Here is a 22,616-nt window from a genome sequence, read left to right as displayed (position 1 = left end):
GTTACCGTCTATAATGATGGTAACAGGTTTCAATTATCTTTTTTATGACAGATGTACCAACATTTAATTGTTTCTCGTCAAGTGTGGAAAGAAAAGACACTTCTGTAGATTTTTCAATTCTTCTACATGTCACTTAGCTGTCTGCACCATTGTTTGAGCTCCTTTCTCTCATCCTTTTTGCAGCAATGAGTTGTGTCATTCCCTCATGATCAGCACTTTTGTTGTCTTTGTTTTTTGCTGTACCTCAGAAGTCCATCTTTTCTTTCATCTCCTTCCCATTCATGCATGAGGGAACAGTTGTGCTCTGTTGTGGGGATGTTCCGCTGGATTTCAAACAGTAGGGTTTCTTTTTATTCTCTTCTAAGTAGTACAATGGGGCTGAATGTCTGTTGCAGAATGCACACACTAATATGCCAGGTTATTTGGTTTCTAAGAAGTCAATAAAAATGCTACATTTAGGTTCAGTACTTGGCTTGCTTTTTTTCTGCTGTTTGCCTTTCAGTCTTCAGTTATAAATCTGTTTGTTTGTTTCTGGTTATAAAATATAATCCTTGATATTAAATCCAAGCGTGGAATCAACAAACACTTAGGAAAAAATGTTACTGGCGATGGAGTATTTTCACACTAGCAGATTTGGCAGACTCTGTCTTCCCTGATAAGGAAGGGAAAATTGCCGCCAAATCTAATTAATGAGGTCTATAACAGGAAAGGAGAGAGAGGGAGTACAGGGTGGGGGGTAGATGCAATCATGAGTTCATCTTGGCAAAACTTTTTTCTTGGAGACTTAGCTAGTCTTTGCATTTAAGAAAAGGTAGCATCAGTAGATTTAATTTTTAAGGAATTTTCTTTTTTGCTTGTGCATGTACTTAGTTTATAAACACTTGTTCAAAATCCATTTCAACAGCAAAAGGCTAAAGACATAAAAAGCTAGAGATATCTTCAGACACTTTGTTCTCATACTCAGGAACAATCTTCAAAATCCTTCTTAATGAGGTCATAAAAGAAAAAAAATCGAACAAGTGGTACTTGTGTACCTCTCTAGGATGTGTCATCGGGGTCACTTGCCACTAGGTTATCCTATTTAAAAAGGGATTGGGATAGTTCAATCAAGCATTGCATTAAGAGAGAGACTTTGATTAATTCCTTCTCTTCTCTATTGTGCTATAGATAATTTCAGTAAATTTGTGATACTTTCTTCTTAGTCAGTGTTGAGGCTTAGCGTTCTCAATGCGTCATGCTGAGTATTAGCATTTATTGGGCCTATTTGGCTGAAGTAAAGACGAGTGTAGGCTGCAGACAGCCCTCTAATCTTTGACAAGTGAGGCCATTCTTTCAACATTACCGTTATCTCAGGTCATAGAGAGAAAGTGTTCTCTTGCAAGGTTTGCTGCAGGAACAAATATGTCATGTAAAGGAAGGGGAAGAAGAAAAAGTAAGTAGGCTGATGATTTATTACAGATTTCTTTTTAGAAAAAATAGACGTGACTTTTACGGAGAAAATTACTGTCTTGAGTAACTTGTTCGTTTCGTGACACAATGGGAGAGAATTAAAGGAAGGCAAAGCTGAGCCTTGTTACCAACTTGTGCCGTGACTAGAGACTTGAAATGCAGCAGAACTGCAATTCAGAACCCAGCTGTGATTGCATTATATCTGTACTTCTTGAAAACTAACTTTTAATTTTTTTAAAATGATTGGCTTTGGTGGGAAATTTCCTTTTTCATTAAAAAAGAAAAAAAAAAGAAAAAGCCTCAAAGGACCTGTTTTGACAATGAAGAAATCATGTTGTGTCCTATTTCTCAACTTAACATGCACTTCTTTCCATTTAAATGTAGGTCTTTAGAATTTGCATGATATGTCTTTTATTCATTGTAAAAAATTTCTCTCTTTATGTTGTTGGGTGTAATCTCCCTTCTCTTCCCTGGCTGATTTTGAAAATGTGTGTGATAGTTGCTCCGGAGATTCAAGGCCCTGTTGGGCATACACATATTTAGGCGCTCTTTGAAAAGTGGATTTTTGACCTGATAGACCGTAACGGCTCCCAGGGAGCCACTATGGTCATTGTGTAAATCCTTCTTAGTTTTCGGTTTACTCACTTGATATACCGTAACGGCTCTTAGGGCCGTTATGGTCTTTTGTGGTAATCCAGCTGCTGCACATGCGTGTGAAGCTTTTGTGCCTGAAAATCCTGGGGAAGTTTTGTTGGGACCATAGCGGGCGCGTCCAGAATTGCTTCCTTTCTGGTGGGATGGGGTGAAATGGCTGGAGGAGAAAGTGATGGCTCTTCTTCCTTTCCCTCTGGCAGTTGCCGAAACCGCTGGAGCACCTAAAGGACCAACAGACTGCCAAAAAATATATACAAAAAAAGCCACAAAACCTACTGTTGGATGCTCAAAATATCATATGGAAAGAGTGATTTGATTCAAAATGTTCACAAGAGTGTAACAGCTGATTTTTAGTTATGCAGTTGTTTCATTTATGTCTAAGACGTGTCAGGCTACTGCCCAGTGGGATTTTTGACAACTGAGTTATTGACCCTTGAAAACGGGGAGTTGTAAGTGAAAGGCTGATATAGTCGTAACTATAGCAACACTGTCAGTGTTCCTGTAATTATTAACTTTTTTTAATAAAAAAATTAGGAAGCTGTTTCTTTTCTTAAAGAAGCCTCTATTACAAACTGATGATGCCACCATGGAGATGTGATGTGTTGAAACAATGCATGTCAACTAATTACTACAATAATTAAAGTACTGCTAAAGTATCAACAAGAACCAAACATGGCTTGCATGTATGAGTGGGGCCTATCGGTTCAAACTGTTCATACCAGACAGTGATGGCAGACAGGTTTAGCCATCATTTTGTGCTGTGTAAAGCTCTTAGAAGGCTTCATTTTAATTACTTGAGCAACTTTTCATGGAGTGCTCCCCTGAGGGAGTCAATGTTTGTACTGAGGCTGCAGGCAGAGATTCAGATATTTATTTGGAGTTAATTCTTTTTGTACGGGACCAAGTGATTTGACTGCAATGCGTGTGCCTGCTCCTAGCATGAGAGCGGCTGCAACTCCCCCAGATAAAGTTTTCCATGGGCTGCTTGGCAGAGAGTGCTTCAGGTGGTGATGCCAGTGGATTTTTCAGAGCCTGTGCTGCACCCTCCCTCTGCTAAGAGCTGCCAGAAGTCGCAGATCTCTCTCTGAGCATGAGTCTAAACACATGTGGGACATATCTTCTTGTACCACTTCCCGTGCTTTTCTCCCAACTCTTGCTCAGTAGTGGCTGTCAGCTGATGTGTTTCAGATGGGGCACCTTCAAAAAATGATGCTGCTGTTCTGGAGTAACTTTTCATCCCCATGGGGACACAGCCAAAGACTGCCCATCTCACCTGAGTATGGTTTTTCTGGATTATATGCATGCATGTTTTGGGGGGGAATCAAGAGGGAAGGGAAAGACTGTCATATTTCAGCAGGATCTCCTGAGCTGCAGACCACTTGCAGAACACTGTTATGGTTTTCTAAGATTTTCAAGTCACTAAAGCTTTTATTACTGGGCTAGAGGTTTTTGCATTCTATAACCCACCTTCTCACAAGGATGAGAAATGTCTGTTTCTGTATAAAACTTGAGCACCTTAATATTTAATGTAAGCACAGAAAGACTTTAATGTTGCCACAAATGACAGCAAGTCCTCTATTTTCTTATTCCTTGCGATCCAAACTATTGATAGTGCTATATTTAATTGAGTTCTTTAATTCCGTCTGTTGAACAATCAGTTGCTAAGCTTTCCTTAGCCAGGTTTTAGATAATGGCTTTTGTTTTTGCTTAGCCATCTGTCCCTGTATTAATTGTCCTTTTTCCCTAGCATTCACCCATAATTTTGGCAAACTGGTTCCTGAGGTTGGTCTAAATTCCTTTTGCTTCATTTTCTATTGTTGGACACTGTTACCTTTAGCATTTCACACATTTAATAGATGCAGTTCTGGCTACTGAAAGGAAGTTCAGTCACTTGCACTGCGTTGCAGGGAGCTTAAGTTTCTTTATTTTTATGCAACATTAAGTGCTGACAAAATGATCTAGAAGCCTAAATTTAAATGATTGCTTGTGTACAAGAAGTCAGTGTGAAGGCCACGTAAAAATATTTTTCTGCTTTCTCTATGAAGTGAGGTGAAAGGTCACACTTAGAAGGTTTCAAAAGAACTTCTTTTGGGATGACCATGGAAGTCCCCATTTCATTTCCATTCTCAATGCTGAACCACTGTGTTCTGTGCATTTCACACATCTTCCTCAGTCTTTTGCTGGAAGGCTCCTGTACCAGGCCCTGGTTCACAGTGGTGGTTAGTCAAGTGATGCTACACAAGTGCTCAGACTCTTCACATTAGGCTCAGCTTAGTGGCTGAATCAAGATCCCACTGACTCCTTTTTGCTTCCTCCTCTTCCTCCCTGGTGCTCCCATCCTTGACTCCTCTTTCCACTGTTTCATTTTTCAAAGATTTATGCCACTCTACCTGTTTTCCTTAAGTGATACAGCTGGCTGCCCTGAGTTAATACATCTTCTCTGTGTCTGATGCTGAATCAAGAGACTGCTCAGCTCCTGCTTCATTGATTCTTCCCTCACCAAAATCTCCACTGACCTTGTCCTCTTCCTGTTTTTTCTCTTTTTTATCTTTAAATTACATCTTCACCTTGCTCTTTTAATCTTGCCTTTGACCTTGTTTTCTTCAGACTTTCTAAGTGAATGCCTACTATGTCTTCCTGTTTGCATCCCTGGTTGATGGTGTGGTTTCTTTTCCCTGGTCTCACCTCCTTTCTTTGTTCATCTCTCCCACATTCCTTCCTTGTCTTCTGTGGTGGCTCGGCTGGGGACATATCCTGGCAGAGTCTGCCTTGCCACTTGCACAAACCTAAAACTCCTTGTGGTGCCCGGGGGCCATCTCACCAAGGCCTTATGCATTTGTCACCCCTCTCCTGGCCAGCTGGGCCTTCCTGCCTTGCTGTGTGCTGGCTGTTCAGGACTCTCCTGCTCTGACTGACCTCTAGAGCTGCCTGTTGCTTGTTGTCAGCTTCAGTTTTTGTGTGTGTGGTGCCCTGTTCCTGGGCTTTCCTCACTTCATTACTCTGCCAGACCTGTAAGCTTCTTGCAGCTTACAATTACCCTTTCATTCTCTTCCTCCTGTAGATGATTTTTAGGCTTCTTCCTTACTGGGTCTCAAACATGAACAGTCTTACAAAGTTCTCCATCTTCTCTGTTTTCAAAGCCCCCCTAATATTCCTTGTGGTAGGTTAAACATTGCTTTGTTGATTGCTGTTTCCAAGCAATGGAAAAGGTGTAGAGAGTAATAAAAGTGTATTTTGAATCAAGATGTGAATGTCCTTTAAAATAACAGGGTAATAAATATACTGCAGCCACCTGCAACCTTATTTGTCTCTCCAGCCTCTTTTATCTTCACTTCTCCTTAATTCAGTCTGTCTTGGTCTAGAATCTGTCTTCTGTTTCTTCATAACAGGAACATTTTTGCAGAGGTTAGAGAATAATGAAACAGAATATTTTATGATTAGTATAATTACAACCACATGCAACTTAACTACTGGTTATTTATTTTTCAAACTAATATAAGCCACGGAGTCACGAAAAAACGTACTTACTAATGGTTATAATGTCCTTTTTGTGGATCGAAATCTATCAACATCTTCAAAATGCTCAAGTTAGCGTGTATGACTGTTGTCATGGTGGGAAAACAATTTACATTTTATCTGCTTAGGACAGGAACAGAGCCTGTTTTTCTAAGGCCTCAGCTGTGGTTTTCACAGCCCAGACTGGGCCCTTAGGAGAGGGAAAGAGAATATAATTTGGATTAGAAAAGACCCTTAAGATACTCATGACAAGAGTGTGCCCCACCTTATCCTGGTGCTTCTCAAAAGGGAAAAAGGAAAGAATTATTATCTCTTCTCTCAAACCCCGTCTTTTGTGGTTCAGTTTAATGTCTCTGGCTACTGCTGTAAATGCCTGGTTTAGCCATTAGTCTTTCTTCCCCTCTATTAACAAATACCGGTAGAGAATTGGTGAAACAGCCCCTAAATCCTCTCCTTCACCTCCAAAGTAGTATGAGCAGGGGCAAGGAAAAGAGGATATGAGTGTTCACTTTTTCAGGGCTAAAAATGTTGAGCTCCAGGAGATGAAGTGGAAAGGAGTGTCACTTGTGGCTTGTTTATTCTGGCAGGGATTTGTCAAAGACAGCAGTAACATGAGGGGCTGCACTGCTTTAGCTCACTGAGGCACAGCTTCAGTCTACAGCAGCTGTAAATATGCAGGGTCACACCTGAACTTGCAAGATGCACAGGATGCCCACAGCGTGTGGATGCAGTGTGTGATGCAAAGACCTCAAGCCTTGCAAAAGCAAGGCAGGGCCATCCATAAGTAATGGTGGAACAGCTCTCAGTCTGGTACATTTGGGGTGCTGGGGGAACTCTCTATTCCACTGGAGAACTCCCACTCTAATACCTTTGCTGGAGATGCAGGAACAGGTAGTTTATTCCAGCAAAGTATGAGGAATCTTTGAGGCTAAAAGTTGGGGGGAAAAAAAACAGTTTTACTATTGCTTGGATTTATGGAAGTCCATTCTTTTTTACCACTTTCCACTGATCAGTGCTGCTGTTGTACTATGCCATGTTGGGTCTTCTTATATGCATACATGTATACACATGTACATATATGGACACTTATATATGTACATTTATATGTGCACAAATACATAAATAGATTGTGTATGTAGATAGACATATAAAGGCACACAAATATATAAACACAAGCACACACACATATAAATGCTCACCTCAGACTATTGTGGCTGCAGGCCAAAAGAAAACATTACTTTTAAGGGTGGGCCTATTTTAATGTCTGCTTGGTGTCTCAGATTCTGTTCTTGCTTGCACACAGAACTAGTGAGGTCACTGTTTTGCATGTTCTCCCTTAAACACAAATGACACAAAAACAGAAAAGGAGGAAGGCTTTGCCTGCTGGATATATTCTAGAGAAGAGAGTCAATATGCCACAATTTTTTTTTTCACCACATCTGATGTTAATCTCTGTCAACAAATTTTGCTGTTACTGAGACATCAGCTCAACTAAACTGTTATTCAGGAAGAAGATAAAAATTGAGACATCCATAACATTCTTCCTATCAGCAAGGAAACAGATGATGGCAAGCAAGGCATCAAGTGAAACTAAAACTGGTTCAAACCATCCAAATTCCTTATATACAATATTAACTTTGGGAGGTAGAGTTTCTTAATATTCTTACAGATTGCTGACATGCACTGCAGAATTAAAATGTATCTCAAGGCCTTTACACTGAAGTATATCTAAAATGTTACCCAAAGAAAAAAAGTTGGCTGATTCGGTAATGGAATAATTTTTCTCTTTGTGCAGTACAGGACAAAAGACATATGTGATCTAACTGCCTTATTTCCTTAAGCCTAAACCTATATTCATGACATAGGTTTTAAAGGAAGACTTAAAGGAAAGCCAAGCAATGCCTTTATGCATTTTCACAGGGATTTTTTATCTTCACAAGGTTATATATCAGTGACTTGAGAAAGTCTGTCTGTCATGCAGTTTTTATACAGATGTGGAATGCTATAACACTTACTTAAAGAAACACAGCTGCTCATTTAAATGTCATAAAAGCTGTTATGTGGAAGTAGGCTTAGTCCTATTTCTCCTTATAGATTTTATTTTCCTGTAATCCAGGACTTTTGCTTATTTATAATGTACCATCATTATGAGCTAAAAGCCATTTTCTTTATATGTGCAGACTGCAAGGGAGGGAGTGGATTTTTCTTCTTTACTTGTTTTTAAATAAATATTGAACAGCCTGTGTCAAGAATTTAGAGGAAAACCCTCACTCTTAAACTAAGTTGGAAGAATTTCTTCTTCATGGGTCTCCCAAGCAAGCTGTGTGCTTGGTGACCTCTTCTCTTTTTCTTCCCTTCCCTCTCTGCCAACTTCTCTTCTCTCTAATATCCAACTCTTTCCTCCCCTCTAGGCAGCCATTAAGGACAAGGCTGTTTCCTAAAATTTAGTTTTAAGAGAGGGGAACCAGTGTGTGAACCAGTGTTGTGAGGCAGTGAGATAGGAAATCCCCATTTAATGGAACTGCGATGTCTGGGAGAAAAGGAATGTCCTGTGGAGCAAGGCTGCTGGTGAGGGGAGAAGCTTTGGTTCTTCAGCTTTGCCAAAGTGTCATTGGGCCTTTTCATGTGTTCACTGGCCACAGTGGATGTATGTTATAGCAACCATAACCACACAAGTAATCTCACCTGGGAAATACAGATTAGAAACTTCCACAGGGAAGTTATCTGTATTCCACATGCCATAAAATGAGAGTGCTTGGACTTGCCCTTGCACAGGCCCATCAGGTGCCCCCAAAAAGAGCTGCTACCTGATAATTAAATCATGCTGATTTGCAGAGAAGTTGATTTTCACCCCATCTGACTTTCAGTCTGGATGATTTTTTAAAGTGTCCATGTTGATGATGAACTGAGCCTCAGATGGGATGGGACTTTGACAGTGGGGGATCTGAAACAGGGACCTGGGAGCCATGGTTTTAGGACAGGTTTCTGAGTTTCTTGGGATGTGGCAAAGCTAATCTGAAGAGTTCTGTGAAAATGTTCAGAGAATTAAATTATAAAAGTATCTTAGGAATAGGGCTAAAAAAATAAAGTTATAGCAATCTTCTGATTTAGTGTTAAAATGTATTCCTTGGCTAATGTTTATCCCCCATCACACATTCATATTATCTGCCTGGTAGGTTCAGCACCTTTGAGCTTGCCTACACAACAAGGGTTGTGCCTGGTAGGACAGGCTGTCATGATATGACCGATGTGTTCCTTGAAATTGGTTCCCTGCTGGGGACACCCTGGGGTGGGGTTCATCTCCCCCAGGCACACTCACCTCCTCAGGGGACATCGGAACTGCCTGAGTCAGGGGGAGGATTATGGCTCAATCTGCCCTTGAAAGGTGCACCCAGGGCTTTGACCACTCCCCCCAAATATGCACCCATGGGGGTGGCAGGACCTGACCCAGCAGCTCAGTGGAGGGAGGGGTTTGTCCCTTTCAGGGTAGCAAACCCCGATCACTCACTGTGGGGAACTCTGTGCATAGAGAGGTGCTGAGCTTGAAGACACTGGTGGGTGCTAAATTTGCAATTTTTAGTTTGCTGACCTTACTAAGGAGATGGTTTTGGAGGGCCATTTTGGAGTTAGGGTTTGGCATTCCCATATAATAAAATTATCCTTCAGCTGCTTATGTGAAAGATCAAAATGAGCTGACAGCTGTCACCTATTTATCATTAACATCACCGTATTTGTTATTTCCTTTAATCCTGATTCCTGAAATCTCACCTTTTACTTTTTTTTACTTTTCAAGAAAATTTTTGTCTTTGAAAAAGCTTGAAAATACAAAGTCAAAGACACAGAACCAGAAAATAATGTTTTAATATGTACTTTAAAAATATTGCAATTTTTCATGCATCATGTTGTTCACATTTTTTTAATTCCTGGTGGTCTTAGCAAATAAAAAATGAACAACTTTTTTTTTTCAAGAGCTGTATGGAATAAGGGTCAGATGCAGGATAAATACTGAAGAAAATATAGATGTTTCATTGTACTCTGTACAATAACAATAATAATGTTAAATTTTGTAATGTACTGGAAAAGGCAGGGGAAAAAAGGAAGTTTCATTATTGAATAGTAAAGCACCTAAATAGTGTTTATTTACTAGAGATCATGAAGGTTCTGTCTTTATGTTTTTTAATCCACCCACTGCTTCTAGTTTGGTATGATTTAACATTGGATAATAGAACAGAGTTGTAGTTAAAGGCATGAAAATATGGAAGTCAGAATTTTTGTGCATTCCTTGCTATAATTTGAAATTAATAAAATAAGAGCATGTTTTCAATTCATGTCATTTTCAAAAGAAATAGGGCTGGGCTTATTATTGTTACTACCACAATCAGCATAGAAAAAGTCCAACATTTTGCTAACATTGAGTAGTGCTAACAGCACAGAAGATTCATTTGATCTTATATAATGTTTTCATGGTTAATAAGATTTTCATATGACATTTTTGCATGATTATAAGTGCTGGAATTTCATTGCAGTAGGCATTAACTCCTGTGATTGAAGTTAAGGGAGATTTCTTTTTTTTCTTTTTTTAATAGCTAATCAAGAGTTTAACTGCCTCTGGGGCATTTTAAGAAAATGTTATACTGTACTTAACGAACATTATACTACAAATAAGAGTGATATTCCTGTAATTAAAACAGTCTGGATATTGCTTAATGAATGTTTTTCTTATCTTAATGTGTAGGCAGTAAGGATTCATGTAGTTGCCTTTATTAACTTGTGGAGTTAGTTAAAAAGCTGGTTAAAACAGTAAGTCCATATCAGGTCAATATAAAATGCTTATGTAGGGATTTCATTGCTCTTATAAATCCACTAGTTAAAAAATAAACACAGATGCTTGTTTGTGCCATCCTGAGCCATATTGCAGGGTAGTATTTCTGCCTGTAGACATTCCCAAAGTTAAGTGTTGCCTGGAGCACTGCAGGATTTGTAAGCGTTCTTCTTTATTGTCCGTTTAGGAAATATTTTTAAATTTCCACCAGGCTTGTATTCAAAGCCAGGGAGCAGTTGCTTTTCAATTAGTGTGGCCACAATTGCTGTTGAACTAAAAGCATTGTGTATTCGTTCTTTTTTTCTGTCATATTGCATCAGCTTTGAAGTAATTACAACATTTTCTTTTTTTGGATCTAATTGCAGTGCATTGTAGTTTTATAGTTCTGTTCTTCAGCAATTTAATATTTACTAATTGCTTGCTAAATTGTTTTTCACTGCTCAGTTATTTGGTGCAGAAAACATTCTGAGTAAGTCCAGTTTAATACAAAATAATTCTTTGACTTAGTAATTCCTCCACGTAATAATTCTACAGAATAATACTTGGCTAAACATAAATAATATGTTTACTTTTAATCTTATTCTGAAAATATCATGTGAGTTTGGTTTTTTCCACCAGCTGAAATTTAGCATCTTTATATTGTTTAAAAGATATTCACCACCTGGATTGCGTCCATATACATGTAAGTCTCAATTTTGCACAAGTCTCTGTGCAAAAACGTGAAAAAAGCTGGTTGACCCATGTATAGCCTAAGAACACATGGAAATGGAACAGTTTCATAATTCAAAATTAATCCCCAGTCCTGGAAGCACTTAAGGACATGGCTAACTCTAGGTGTTTGACTAATCTTTTTGATTTCTCTGGGCTAGGCACATGCCTGTAAACAAGTGGGTTTACAGAAGCAGTTTCAAAATGCAGAGAAGACTGCAATATTGTTTTCTTTTTCTTATATGGTAAAAATGTCTGTGCTTTATATAGTATTATAATTTACCTATGTTTCTAAGTGCAGAAATCATCAAAATGTTTGTGGTTTGACTAAATGTAGACTGATGTAAATTGAAAATTGAGATAAAATATGGTCTACCAGTGAAAAATTCCTAGAAGTGTGAAGGGACCTTCAGTTTGTAAAATATCCTCACCCCAACCAAAACTATGAAGACAACAGTTTGTAATTAAAAAAATCAGAAATTCTGGAAGACCCAAAGTGGATGACAAACGCTTTCTTTCTCCTAACTTCTTCAGCACTAGTATATTGACACTCCATTCATTTCCTTCTGCTAAAAATTGTCAATCACAACTTTGGTGTAATTTTATTTCAACTCAGATATAATTCAGAAGTGGTTTTAAGGACTGTAGTGTTTTCCTTTTCTCTCACACCATGCAGACATAGATATCTAACCTACACAGGCTCTGGTGAACATAGTGACTCTCTGTGATGGATGGCAAGATCATTTTAACAGGCAGGAATGGCACTTTATTGATTCTGACTTTATCAAGTGCCTGTTTCTTACTTTGTGTATAACTCATTAGCAGCCTGCTCCTAAACTGCTCAGGAGCCTTTGGATGAGTCTAGGACTTGGACTTTAATCACAGTAATTAGCGTGGAATTTTTGAATCCCGCTCTGGATCTTGACCTTGCAGCATTTAGCCAATGCGCGCACAGCAGGGCCAGCGGCCGGGGCTGCAGGAGCTCAGTGCTGGGGATGCTCCCGGTGTCCTGGTGTGGGAACCGACGCCGAGGGAACAGAGGGCAGCGGGGGAGAAAAGAGGGGAAAACACCTTCAGCAAGAAAAGTAATTGTGCCCAAACATCGTTACCAATTTTGGTGCATGTGCACTGAGATGGGTGGGTGCAAAGTCAGTGGGTGAAAGGGCTGGGGCAGATTTAGGAGCAAGGGAAGTAAGTACCTGATGGTAGGATGGAGGGGAGAACTGGAAGAGCCAAGAGTGGTTTTGCAGTGACGTAAAGAATCCCTTCAAAGTTCAGCTTTTCTGCAGAGGCCACCAGGATGGGTCTGACTGTATAAAAGGGCAACGATTGCAGATTTGTGGGTTTTTATGTATTCACTTCCTAAGACAGATTTTGGCGTGGGATGTTGCAGGACAGCTTTTTGGTTATATGTGGTCCTCCCCCTGAACTGGAAGATTCTTAACCTCCAAAGGCATGTTTTTCCCTTTGTGCCATACAGCTCTGATAACACTTGGTGCATATTTGTCTGTACACAAAACCCAAACACAAGTAAATCAAAGCAAATCATACATCAACATCACATATCTAAAAGCAATATCTTCTTATTTATCAAAGCATACCTTAAAAAGGCAAATTTATGTGTATATATTTTTTCCAGATCTCTTAATGTTGGTATTGGATCTTCATCTTTATTGTGGGATGTTTTTGTTATTTAAAATGTGTTGCAAATTTCTGTTGCAGCTGCAAGTTGCAATTCTGTTTTAAAAATGTAATGCAAGAGTTTCGTTTAAAAAAACATGCAGCTAGACAAAATTTTGCAAAATCTATTTACAGTGTTGTAGATTTTAAAAATGCAACTTAGAAACTGAATTAGTTAAGTAAATTAAAACACTTAAAATTTTCTTTAAAACTGTCCATACTTGGCATTTATTTCTATATCTTTATATTTAGGAAGACAGAGAAATTAACTGTTATCCTAATGCATGTTCCTTAGTGGCAATGTGAATATGCTACAGACAGACAGAGTGCTTTTCCATTGCCCTGCAGTGCTGTGGGTCTGCTTAAGCATCAGAAAGCATCCCAAGAAGCCAGATACTTTGTCAATGGTAAAAGCAAAGTGAGGTACAGCTTGGCTTGAGAATACTTTATGGGCATGACGAGTGATTCAGGGTTATCCACACCGTAAGGAAGGGAGCAAAGCCTCAACTGTATGTCACATATGCTAAAGCTCCCCAAGACAGGACACCAATTAACCTTGGATGATAGCAAACACACACACACACAGGCTGCCCGAGAGGAGCAGCCTGTTGCCATTAGTAGGAAGCAGCAGCCCTTGTCACCCTGAGCCATTATTTAAATCTCTTTTAAAATTCACTTCTTAAGTCAAAGAACGGTAGCACTCTCCTCTTCCTCACAAACAGGCTATTTTTGCTGCCCTGAAAACAGGACACGTTAGTAATATGAGAAGCCAGTGGTCCTTTTATTTTTATCCTCGCTGTCTAATTTGGTCATTTTGAATTGAGAAGAAAAAATGCCTGATCTTCAGTCAAAGCAATTTAAGGCATGATGGAGCTCAGAGTGAACCAAAACAACAGGGTCAAATGTAGTTGAAAGAACATGGTGGGGTAAATAAAAGGTTTGGGGGTTTTTTTGTTTTTTTTTTTACTTTTAGTGCTGGTGGGAGGAGAAAGTTTGGTTAACTATTTAACCTATGATAGCCTTTTATCATTTTATGGCTTAGGGGTCCATGATTTTAAGCTTTTGCCAGTAAGTTCCTGGTTTATATTCATCTTTTCTTGTATTAATCTTTTCTCTGGAGCCCAGTTATACGACTTACATTGATTTACTGGAGATAGGGAAAATTTTTAAATAGCAGACAAAGACACATATTTTTCCTAAAATTACTTTCCAGCATCTTTGGATTTGGTGCTTAGTTTTCATTTCCACTCACACTTCCCTGTGTCGTTATTTTTTTTTGATCATTGGGGCTCTCCTTCCCCATTTGGTTCAGCTCTCTGTTTTTTGGCTATAATGCAATGTGTCCTGATCAGTTGGAGTGAGTGCTTGTGAAAGGTCACTTGGAAGCCCCCTTTTCATTTCTTCCTGCTACAGTCTTTCCAGCAGGCAAGTGCTCTCAGGAGCAACCCCCTCCAATCTGTCCCTTTTGATATCCAAAGCTGGTTGTTACGGGGGTTAAATTTCTTAATTCGCTGAGTTTTTGTGAGCGCTTCTTCAGCTCACCACTCTCAGTCCCCGCAGCTGGGTGCAGACCGCCTGTCTCCCTTAGGATGTTGAGGAAGTGCTAGGGCTTATTCTTTCACTTTCTTCACTTTTGGGAGGCCAATTTTATACCTTTATGTCTTCCATCAGTTTCAGGGGAATTAATCTTCACCTTATGTCTGTGAGACATAGTATCAGCCTTATGGTGGGAAGTTTAAAATCAGACAAAGCCTCTCCTGGTAAAGAAAACTGCTTGCAAAGAGATCTCAAACCATGAGAGCTGGTGGCTTCTGCCTGCCCTGGAAAGGGCTTAGGTTTGGGGGGGTTTCTTAATTAGTTTTTTGAGGGTCAGGGAAATGACCGTACTGAGTCTGGAACAAAGGAAGAAATCAAAATGTAAAGCTGAGTGTTTGGTATGTTGATAACCTCTCAGTTTTAATTTCAGCATAATTGGATCAGGGTTAGCGGCAGTTGTTACGTAAAGTTCCTTCCCTTACATTTTATTCAAAAGTAAATATCATAGCTCTTCACTTTTAACCTAAGTGTTTTTCTTTTTTTTTTTTTTTTCCTTTTTTTTTCTTTCCCTAAAGAAGAGCTGCTTGCTTTACCCAGATTTATTTCCACTAGGAGAGCACTAGGATTTTGGAGACCTGTATTCTGATGGTAAAGCTTGTGACATGAGCTTTTGTTTTCCATTCGAGGAAATGTTAGCATTTTTTCACATGTTAACTTTTTAACAATTACGAGGAATTTCTTTTCCTTGAAAACTGCTGTCCTTTTCTTTTTTCTCCCCTTTTCTCTCTTCTTGATATTTTTATTTCCCTTTTATATGGAGACTTGTAGATTTTGTCACTTCAAACATTAGCTGTTCCTCCTCTTTTCTTTCACTTTACAATACACACTAGGAGATTTTTTTTTGCATATTCCTTCCCTTTCTCTGTGAGATATTGTAGTTCACCAAATTTAAAACACTACAGTATTTAGAATCCCTGCAGTGCCATTTTAAGTATTTGGACCTGGAAAACGCCCCAAGTAATAACTACCTGAATTGCTTTTAATTACACAATATAGCTGCATCATTTTACTTCAGATTCTTTTTGATTGATGCTGTAAGGCAATTGTAACCATGGATGATGGGATTAAGTGCCTCTTGAAGTGACTTTAGCTTCTTGTGGGAACAAAGGGAAAGAAGAGAACACTTAGTCCCTTTTTGAGTGAACAGCCTTTTTTCACTTGCTATATAAAGAAATACAATTAACAAACATTATCCCCAGAGGTGAATTGAAATGTACATGCGGACAATAACCGCTCTTGACTGCAATTAGACATATATGATCCGAGGTATTTTGGCCATTCATTAGTGCTAATTGTTTGAGAAACAAGCCCAGAGAACAAATGATTAAAATGTTAGTGCCATAACCAGGATTATTAGCATGTGTGATAAAATGCATGCGCCGCAGCTGTACCAATAAAACTCTCCAGCGAGTCGCTTTGATTCGACAAACAGCGCGGCTGCGAGCCCTCCGTATTTGCACAGGGCCTGCTGATGTTTATAACAAACAACTTGTATCTTCTTTTTTTAATTAGAAAGAATTACTATGCAAATTGTGGGGCTTTGTAATTCCATAGAAGTTTCCTTTGTTTTGGTGGATTATTTGTGTGCGCTGGTGTGCTACTCCCCAGTAAATTCAACGCAGGAAAACCATTACATTTTCGCTGGAGTGGGGTTTTTGTGCACATATTGCAGAAATAATTTGTACAACGTTTTCCTGCATTAGCTGGGTCTTTTTCGGGGGGGTTGTGGGTCTTGGATCACTTCTGTCTTTCTTCCACAGCTCCACAGATATCATGGTGTGTAGTTACATGCACAGAGGTCAAAAATACATGTGGAAATTATCCAGATTTTTTAATAGTTTTAATGAAGTGTCTAAAAATGCTCTTTTCAAACACTTTGCCTACACTATGCCAAAGATTGTAGAAGGAAAGATTTGGCCTAATGAATAATGAATATTTTTCTATGTGTTTGACAGATCTTCCAGGGGGATTTGATTTAGCAAATAAACAGGGAACAGAGGCACAGGTTAAAGTGCTGGAAATCACTTGTGCAATTACTTTACTTTGTGAGCTATATGTTGTTGGCTCCAGTGTCACTGCACAGGTGTGTGCATTTAAGTATGTGTATGAGCAATTCTGGAATGTGGAAATGCAGTTTACAGCAGGGAAATTTGCATAATTTGGGGTAATTTGACTGTTCGCAGTCACGCTGTATGGCTGCCATTGCAAACTGCAGTGTCTCTTAGTAGTCAAATAGGTTTTCTTTTCTCCTTCCTGAGGATGAACTATTCACTCTTGGGTGGAATGGTTCTCAAAGGACCATGAGAAACTTTAACTTGCCAGCTACTTTTACATATTTGATGAAGACTTTAGTAGAGTGTTATGTTTGCTGAAGAAATTTAGTTTTATTTCCAAGACCCAAGAGCACTCAGCATGCTGCCAGATGCTACGAATGAAAATATGCTGCTGTAAAACAATTTAATGAGCATTACCCAATAGCCTAGTCCTTGTTTTAACTTACAGTGCTTAAAGGAAGAAACATTGTCTTAGCAAATTCACTTGGCTTTTGTCCATGTGTTTAGTTTAAAGCATAGTCAAGCTTAGTTTGAATCATTAAAATACTTGGAGCCAGGAAACATATGTAAGATTTTCCTCCTCTTTATGGCACAGGGTTAACAGTATAATCGAGACTGCAGTGTTGTGTGGGTTTTTTGTCCTAAAAAAGCAACTGCTGGGGATTTTTTCATTCTATCAACATAACAGAAGTCAAGATAATCAGGGGAGTGTTTCCTACCAGAGTTGCTAACTGCTCATATACAGAGCACCACAAGCCTTGCCACTGTTTAAAATAAGTCTATAGACAAATGGATCTATTAATTAATCCATGTGTTCCTCTGCTTTTTTATTGTAGAACATAAAATATGACTTTGCAAGCAAAATGCATGGTGATGATTAAAGAATATATGTCAAAGAATTAGCATTGATGCCATTTACTGCTGTCATACCTAAAGAGAGGTACGATGTTGATTTTGAGAACTCTCATTTTATACGAATATTTCTAGAGCTCTTAGGTTTGAAAGGAGAAGGATTCTGTGTTGGTCCACTGACACCATCTCCTGCTGTATATATTTTTTTCCTGGCCATACTTTTTGAAAAAATTATTTTTTCTTCAACTTGCTAAGATATCCCATAAAACTAATAATTTGACACATTGACAGTGTATTTTTTATAATAATTCATGTCCTGAGAAACATGTTGTTTGAGCCCATGTGGTTACAAAGTTGTTTAGCTGAGGGAGAGACAGCAATAGTCACCAGGCAGTAGCATTTCCAGCATTAAGCCTATTAATGATGGCTTTTTAACAGATTAAGTCTATCACTTCTGTGGAGTCAGGTGGTCTGCTGAGAAAGCTGTACTGCTCCTCCATCTAAACACAAGTTCATAGACCTGGCTGGTGACACTTGACTAAATCTGGTCTGCAGGTAATGGTGCTTTCACCTACACAACACTGCAGGCCATTGTGTGTGGTATGCAGAGCCGGGCTGCCTTCAGGGGGCTTGCAGCAGTGAGAGGGAAGACGGCTGGTCAAACAGCCCTTGGTTTGATGACAGCCCAGAAGAAATCCTGGGAAACGTGTGTGACAGAAGATACATCTCATCTCTGATATGAGATGCATGCTCTGAGATTATGGTGTTCACCATGTCTATCAGGTTTCTGGCAGGTTGGAGGGCTGGTGAGAGGCAGTCATTAAGGGTGCTTCAGGGGCTGCCTGGCTCCAGGCTGGAGTTAACTATTAATGGGCTGAGCTCTTTGGCTCCTTTGTGCCCTTGGGAACCACAAGGCTGAAGCCATCAGAGAAAGAGAATAGAAACTAATCACTTTTGTTCCCTCATATATGTTATGGGAAGGACTGCAGACTTCTTTACTGACCTCTGTGTCACACTGAAAAAAGATCCTCCTCTTTCCATTTGGGATAAACCACTCTCCACCCCGTCCTTGCTCTCCCAAAGTGTACTACTGCAGGAAAATGTGATTAAGTGGATTTGTCTAGCAGCCACTTGAGTTGCCACAAGTTCTGTTACCATCCCCACTTCAGCCTGAAGCAGGGAACGTGAAGCAGCTTGTGAAAGAGGCAAAGAGAGCACTTTGGAGGGCTCAGTGGATCTCAGTTGCATGTCTCCAGGTGCTGATAGGACCTCCTACACCTGAGTCTTGAAGCTGTTGCTGTTATTAACAAGTGTAACACTGACACTTTTAATAGGATAATGTCTATTTAACTGCCAAGCTGTCCCATTTCTTAAACTGAGTTAAGCATTACCAGGCATGTTGCAAAGAAGAGCCCAGCAGTGGTTTTTATAGGCTCTTAAAATGGATCCACACAGGATATGCAGAGATGCAGCAGATGAGATGATGGAATCCTTTCCTTTTAAATTAAGTTTACTGAGTTAAAATGTGATAAAAGCTTTTTTCATATTTTTAACCCAACTCTTATATTCAGCTTTAAGGGTGCACACTCTAGGGGAAGAGAGGGTTCTTCAACAGATTCAGCTTAGAAAGGCAAGTATTACAGTGGTCTGTCAGTGACATGCCACACTGGCTCTGATTTAGATTGACTGAACTCATTTCCAGGCATTTGAGAGTGTTAGTCATGTTTGCTTTGAAGAAAACCCATATATGTGTGTAGCCATGTGTCATCCAAGTCTAGCAACTTGGGAAGCATTATTAAGAGGGGCACAGGAAAATGCATGGGTCCCTGACATGATGTGATAATGACATGTTCAGCATGGTGCTAGGAAAGCTTTGCATTATTCAAAGTGCTGAATAATATACATGATAATGCATAATGGTGTTATATGGTAGGATTATTTTGTGGTGTAAGTGCCTTGTGCTTAGTACAAAGGTAAATTGTATTATTTTGTCCTCATCTTTGATGCAGCAGAATAGGCCCGGGGGTACAGCATGCAGTGGGGAGGAACAGGAGCAGGCAAGGGGATTTTTTTGGAAGGCCAAGAAACACAGTGGCACTCTCTATAATTTATTTCTGTGCTCGTAATTATGGAGCAAAGCAAGCTCCCCACAGGACTGAAGAGCAGCCTCCTTTGGCAGCCTCCAAGTGCAGTAACCCAGCTCCTGCCTGGAGCAGGTTAGCTGGGCCTCACCAGGAATATCAGCATGTGGTGGAGACCACCCCAGAGCTCACACCTACAGGCCACAGGGATGTTATCCTCTCAGGCCGTGTGGCACCAAAGGCTCACACCTGCACTGAAGTGTGGTGCACAAAGCATTTACAAATTTAAAAAGACACCACAGCCAAAAACCATGCTGCTGATGCTACTGGGTTTGTGAGCTCTGCCACTGGAAGTCTATGCTGTGGACGTGAAGGTCTGAAGAGAGTAGCAAGGTTCCACACTACCTGGGGTTTTCATTCTTTTTTCTTCATTTCCCCCTCCATCCATCTTGCTTATTTAAAATTTGCATGCAAATACATTTGTTGATGTAATGCTAAGGTTGCAAAATGAACTTCACAAACCTGTGTTTGTTTTAACCAGCATCCCTGCATCATTCACAGCATGGCATCCAGCTCCTGGAGGAAATGTAGCAGATAGCAGCTCCTCCCCAAAGCAGTCCTGATCCATTCCCAGCACAGTCTGCATCCTACAAAGGAGTCCTATGACAAGGAAAAAAAAACCAACCACCACCCTTCTGTATTTCATACTTGCTGTAGCACCCAGAATAGGCAGTGTAATTAAAGCTGCATAAACCTCAGCCCTGGCAGGTCATCAATTATGATTAAGTTTGCAACTTCTATTGAACACAGTGGTTTTGGAGTTTTATATTGTAATTAACTGTAATACTGATATGTCCCTAACTTGTCTCTTCTGAAGGGAAAAAATATGTAAGTAGCCCAAACCCAGCCACTATTTAGGTAGGAATGTTTTGCTTTTAAAATACAGTCAAGTATTATTTACAGCATTGCTGCCAATAGTCTAATTTCAACAATATCCTTTACAGGGTGGATTCTCTTCAGCCAGCTGGTGTTCCTAAGCTCAGTTATCGCTTTACATCATCACACAAATATGTTCCCAGACGGGCTGTGCTCTATGTACCTGCGGATGATGAAAAGAAGATAAGAAAAATCCCATCACTAAATGTAGATTGTGCAGTGTTGGACTGTGAAGATGGTGTGGCTCTGAACAGAAAGGTAATTAAAAATTATCTGTGTGATATAATCAGCACTGAAGAGAACTTGTGGAAAAACATTGCCTTTGCCTTGGGGAAGTGACAACCAGAAAGACAAAGATAACTCTTAAGATATACAGAGTAATGTCACAGTGATAGGCTTTGTGAGGGTGTTGGGAAAATCTGGTTACTCAGAACTCAAAGAGATCCCGTGTGAGTAAGCAGGGAGGGAGTTTTGCAGGAATACAGAACTGGGCATAAGCTGTCATCACAGAGGAGTGGGAGATGTTGTTATTATTGCAACACATTTCTTAGGGAAGAGGAAGAAACAGTGTAAGAAAAGAAGTGGGAAAGGAAGCATTAGTTCAGAATCACCAGGTGGGCAGTTTGTTATTGAAATAAAAGCATCTTCAGATTGTGAGCAAAACAGCATGAGTCTGTTTGGTGCATGAGCCTTGGCGTGTTTGGAAATATGTACTTCCTGAAATTTTGGGGGAAATGCCATAAAGGATGTTTCTCAAGGAACCAGAAGTTCGATCCCAAGTATTATCAGTGTTTGGAATGGGGATGGAGAGCAAAGTGGGAGATTGATGTGTATATGTCAAGTACCTATGCCAAGTTTTTGTTAACATTAAACTGGAAAAAGAGAGAATGCTCTAGCATGCATTCAGTTTTGCTTGCAAACAATTTCTTTTTTAAACATATGGAAGTAACCATTTCAGTATGTTCCACATCTTAGAACCGCAGAATTATTGGAAAAAACCTTTAAGATCACTGAGTCCAACTTTAAAAATAACTGCCAAGTCAGCCATCTTGAACAATGTATACGAGAAATTGGTGCAAATGTTTCCTAACAAAAGCTATTTCTCAACAGGAATGTAAGTTTGCTGTCACATTATTTTCATATTTGTTGGTTTTCCTAACTGTGTCTCGTGTTTAGGGTTTGAGTATAAGTATCTTGTCCAGAAAGTTAGGAAAACAGACTTGAAAATTTTCCCATTTCCTTTCAAAATGTGGATGAGGTTTTATTATTTTCTTTTTCTTGTGAGTTAATGCTTTCCAGAAGGACTCTGTTGGATAGCGCTTTCTTTAACCTTCTGCTCTTTACAGGTATGTTGGAAAGGAAAAATTTTACAGAGTTTGCATGTACCTGTTTTAATTCTGAAAAGTGAAAGTAGCATTGCTGGATGTTCCTGTGTGCTGCTGGAGATGACTGGAAAGCATTTTTCAGTTGCTAAAATTCAGTGTTGAAAGACTAGGATTATATATCCTGTCACAGTGAATTAGTATTGTTTCATCAGCTTTCAGATGCTGCTGCTGTGTGATACAAGATGTAGTTGTGTATAAAACTGAAGTATTTTTAGGTGCAGCTTAATTATATCAAATAATTTATAGCATAAGCATTTATTTGTAATAAACAATGACAGAAAAACAAAATTTTATGATCAAGACAACAAAGTTGACAGTAGCAGTTTCTCAAGGGTGGTAAAATTCTAGCTCTGTTAAAGTGAAGTTGTGCCACTGGGTATAAGATTTCAAGGAAATTAGGGGGAAAATTGGTAATGAAAACTTGAGATGACAGATGAGCCCCTGCCTCAGCTTAAACGCAAAAAGAAAGCAGACAGGAGGTAGAAGTGGGGACAAGCTACCAAGAAATAACATAAAGTGTGGTCCAGGCTTGTAGGAGCAGAATGAGGAAGTTCAGAGCTTGTCTGGAATCAAAACTGGTGAGGGATGAGCAGGACAGCAAAAATGGCTACCTCAAGTGTATCAGCAGGAAAAATGAGAATGAAAACCAGTCAAATGGATGCGCTGCTCCATGGAACTGCAGGCTTTACTGTCAGAGTCTGCCCAGTCTCAGGCCTGGAAGCAAAACTCTGGGGAGGGAAGGAGCAGCCACAGTAGGGGAGGATGGAGTTAGGGTCTATGTAAATAAGCTGGTGTGTGGGACCAGACAGGACACACGGGAGGCCTCTCAGGGAGCTGTCATGTGTCATCATGAGGCTGCTGTCTGTCATCCCTGAAAGATCAA

At 39.6% G+C, this 22,616-nt stretch overlaps 1 protein-coding gene across 4 annotated transcripts in view; it reads left to right on the top strand.

The window, feature by feature from the left end:
• Positions 1-22,616, top strand: part of CLYBL (citramalyl-CoA lyase) — a 165,259-nt gene that overhangs the window by 67,069 nt on the left and 75,574 nt on the right. For all 4 annotated transcript variants that reach the window (XM_058045307.1, XM_058045306.1, XM_058045308.1 and 1 more), the window contains exon 2: positions 20,417-20,606. In XM_058045307.1, the coding sequence (XP_057901290.1) occupies positions 20,417-20,606 (190 nt within the window). The remainder of the gene's footprint in view (positions 1-20,416; positions 20,607-22,616) is intronic.

The sequence above is a fragment of the Melospiza georgiana genome, chromosome 2 (assembly GCF_028018845.1).
Source record: "Melospiza georgiana isolate bMelGeo1 chromosome 2, bMelGeo1.pri, whole genome shotgun sequence".
Classification (NCBI taxonomy): domain Eukaryota; kingdom Metazoa; phylum Chordata; class Aves; order Passeriformes; family Passerellidae; genus Melospiza; species Melospiza georgiana.
Note: the sequence above shows the minus strand (reverse complement) of the source record. Positions and strands in the feature narration are given on the sequence as shown.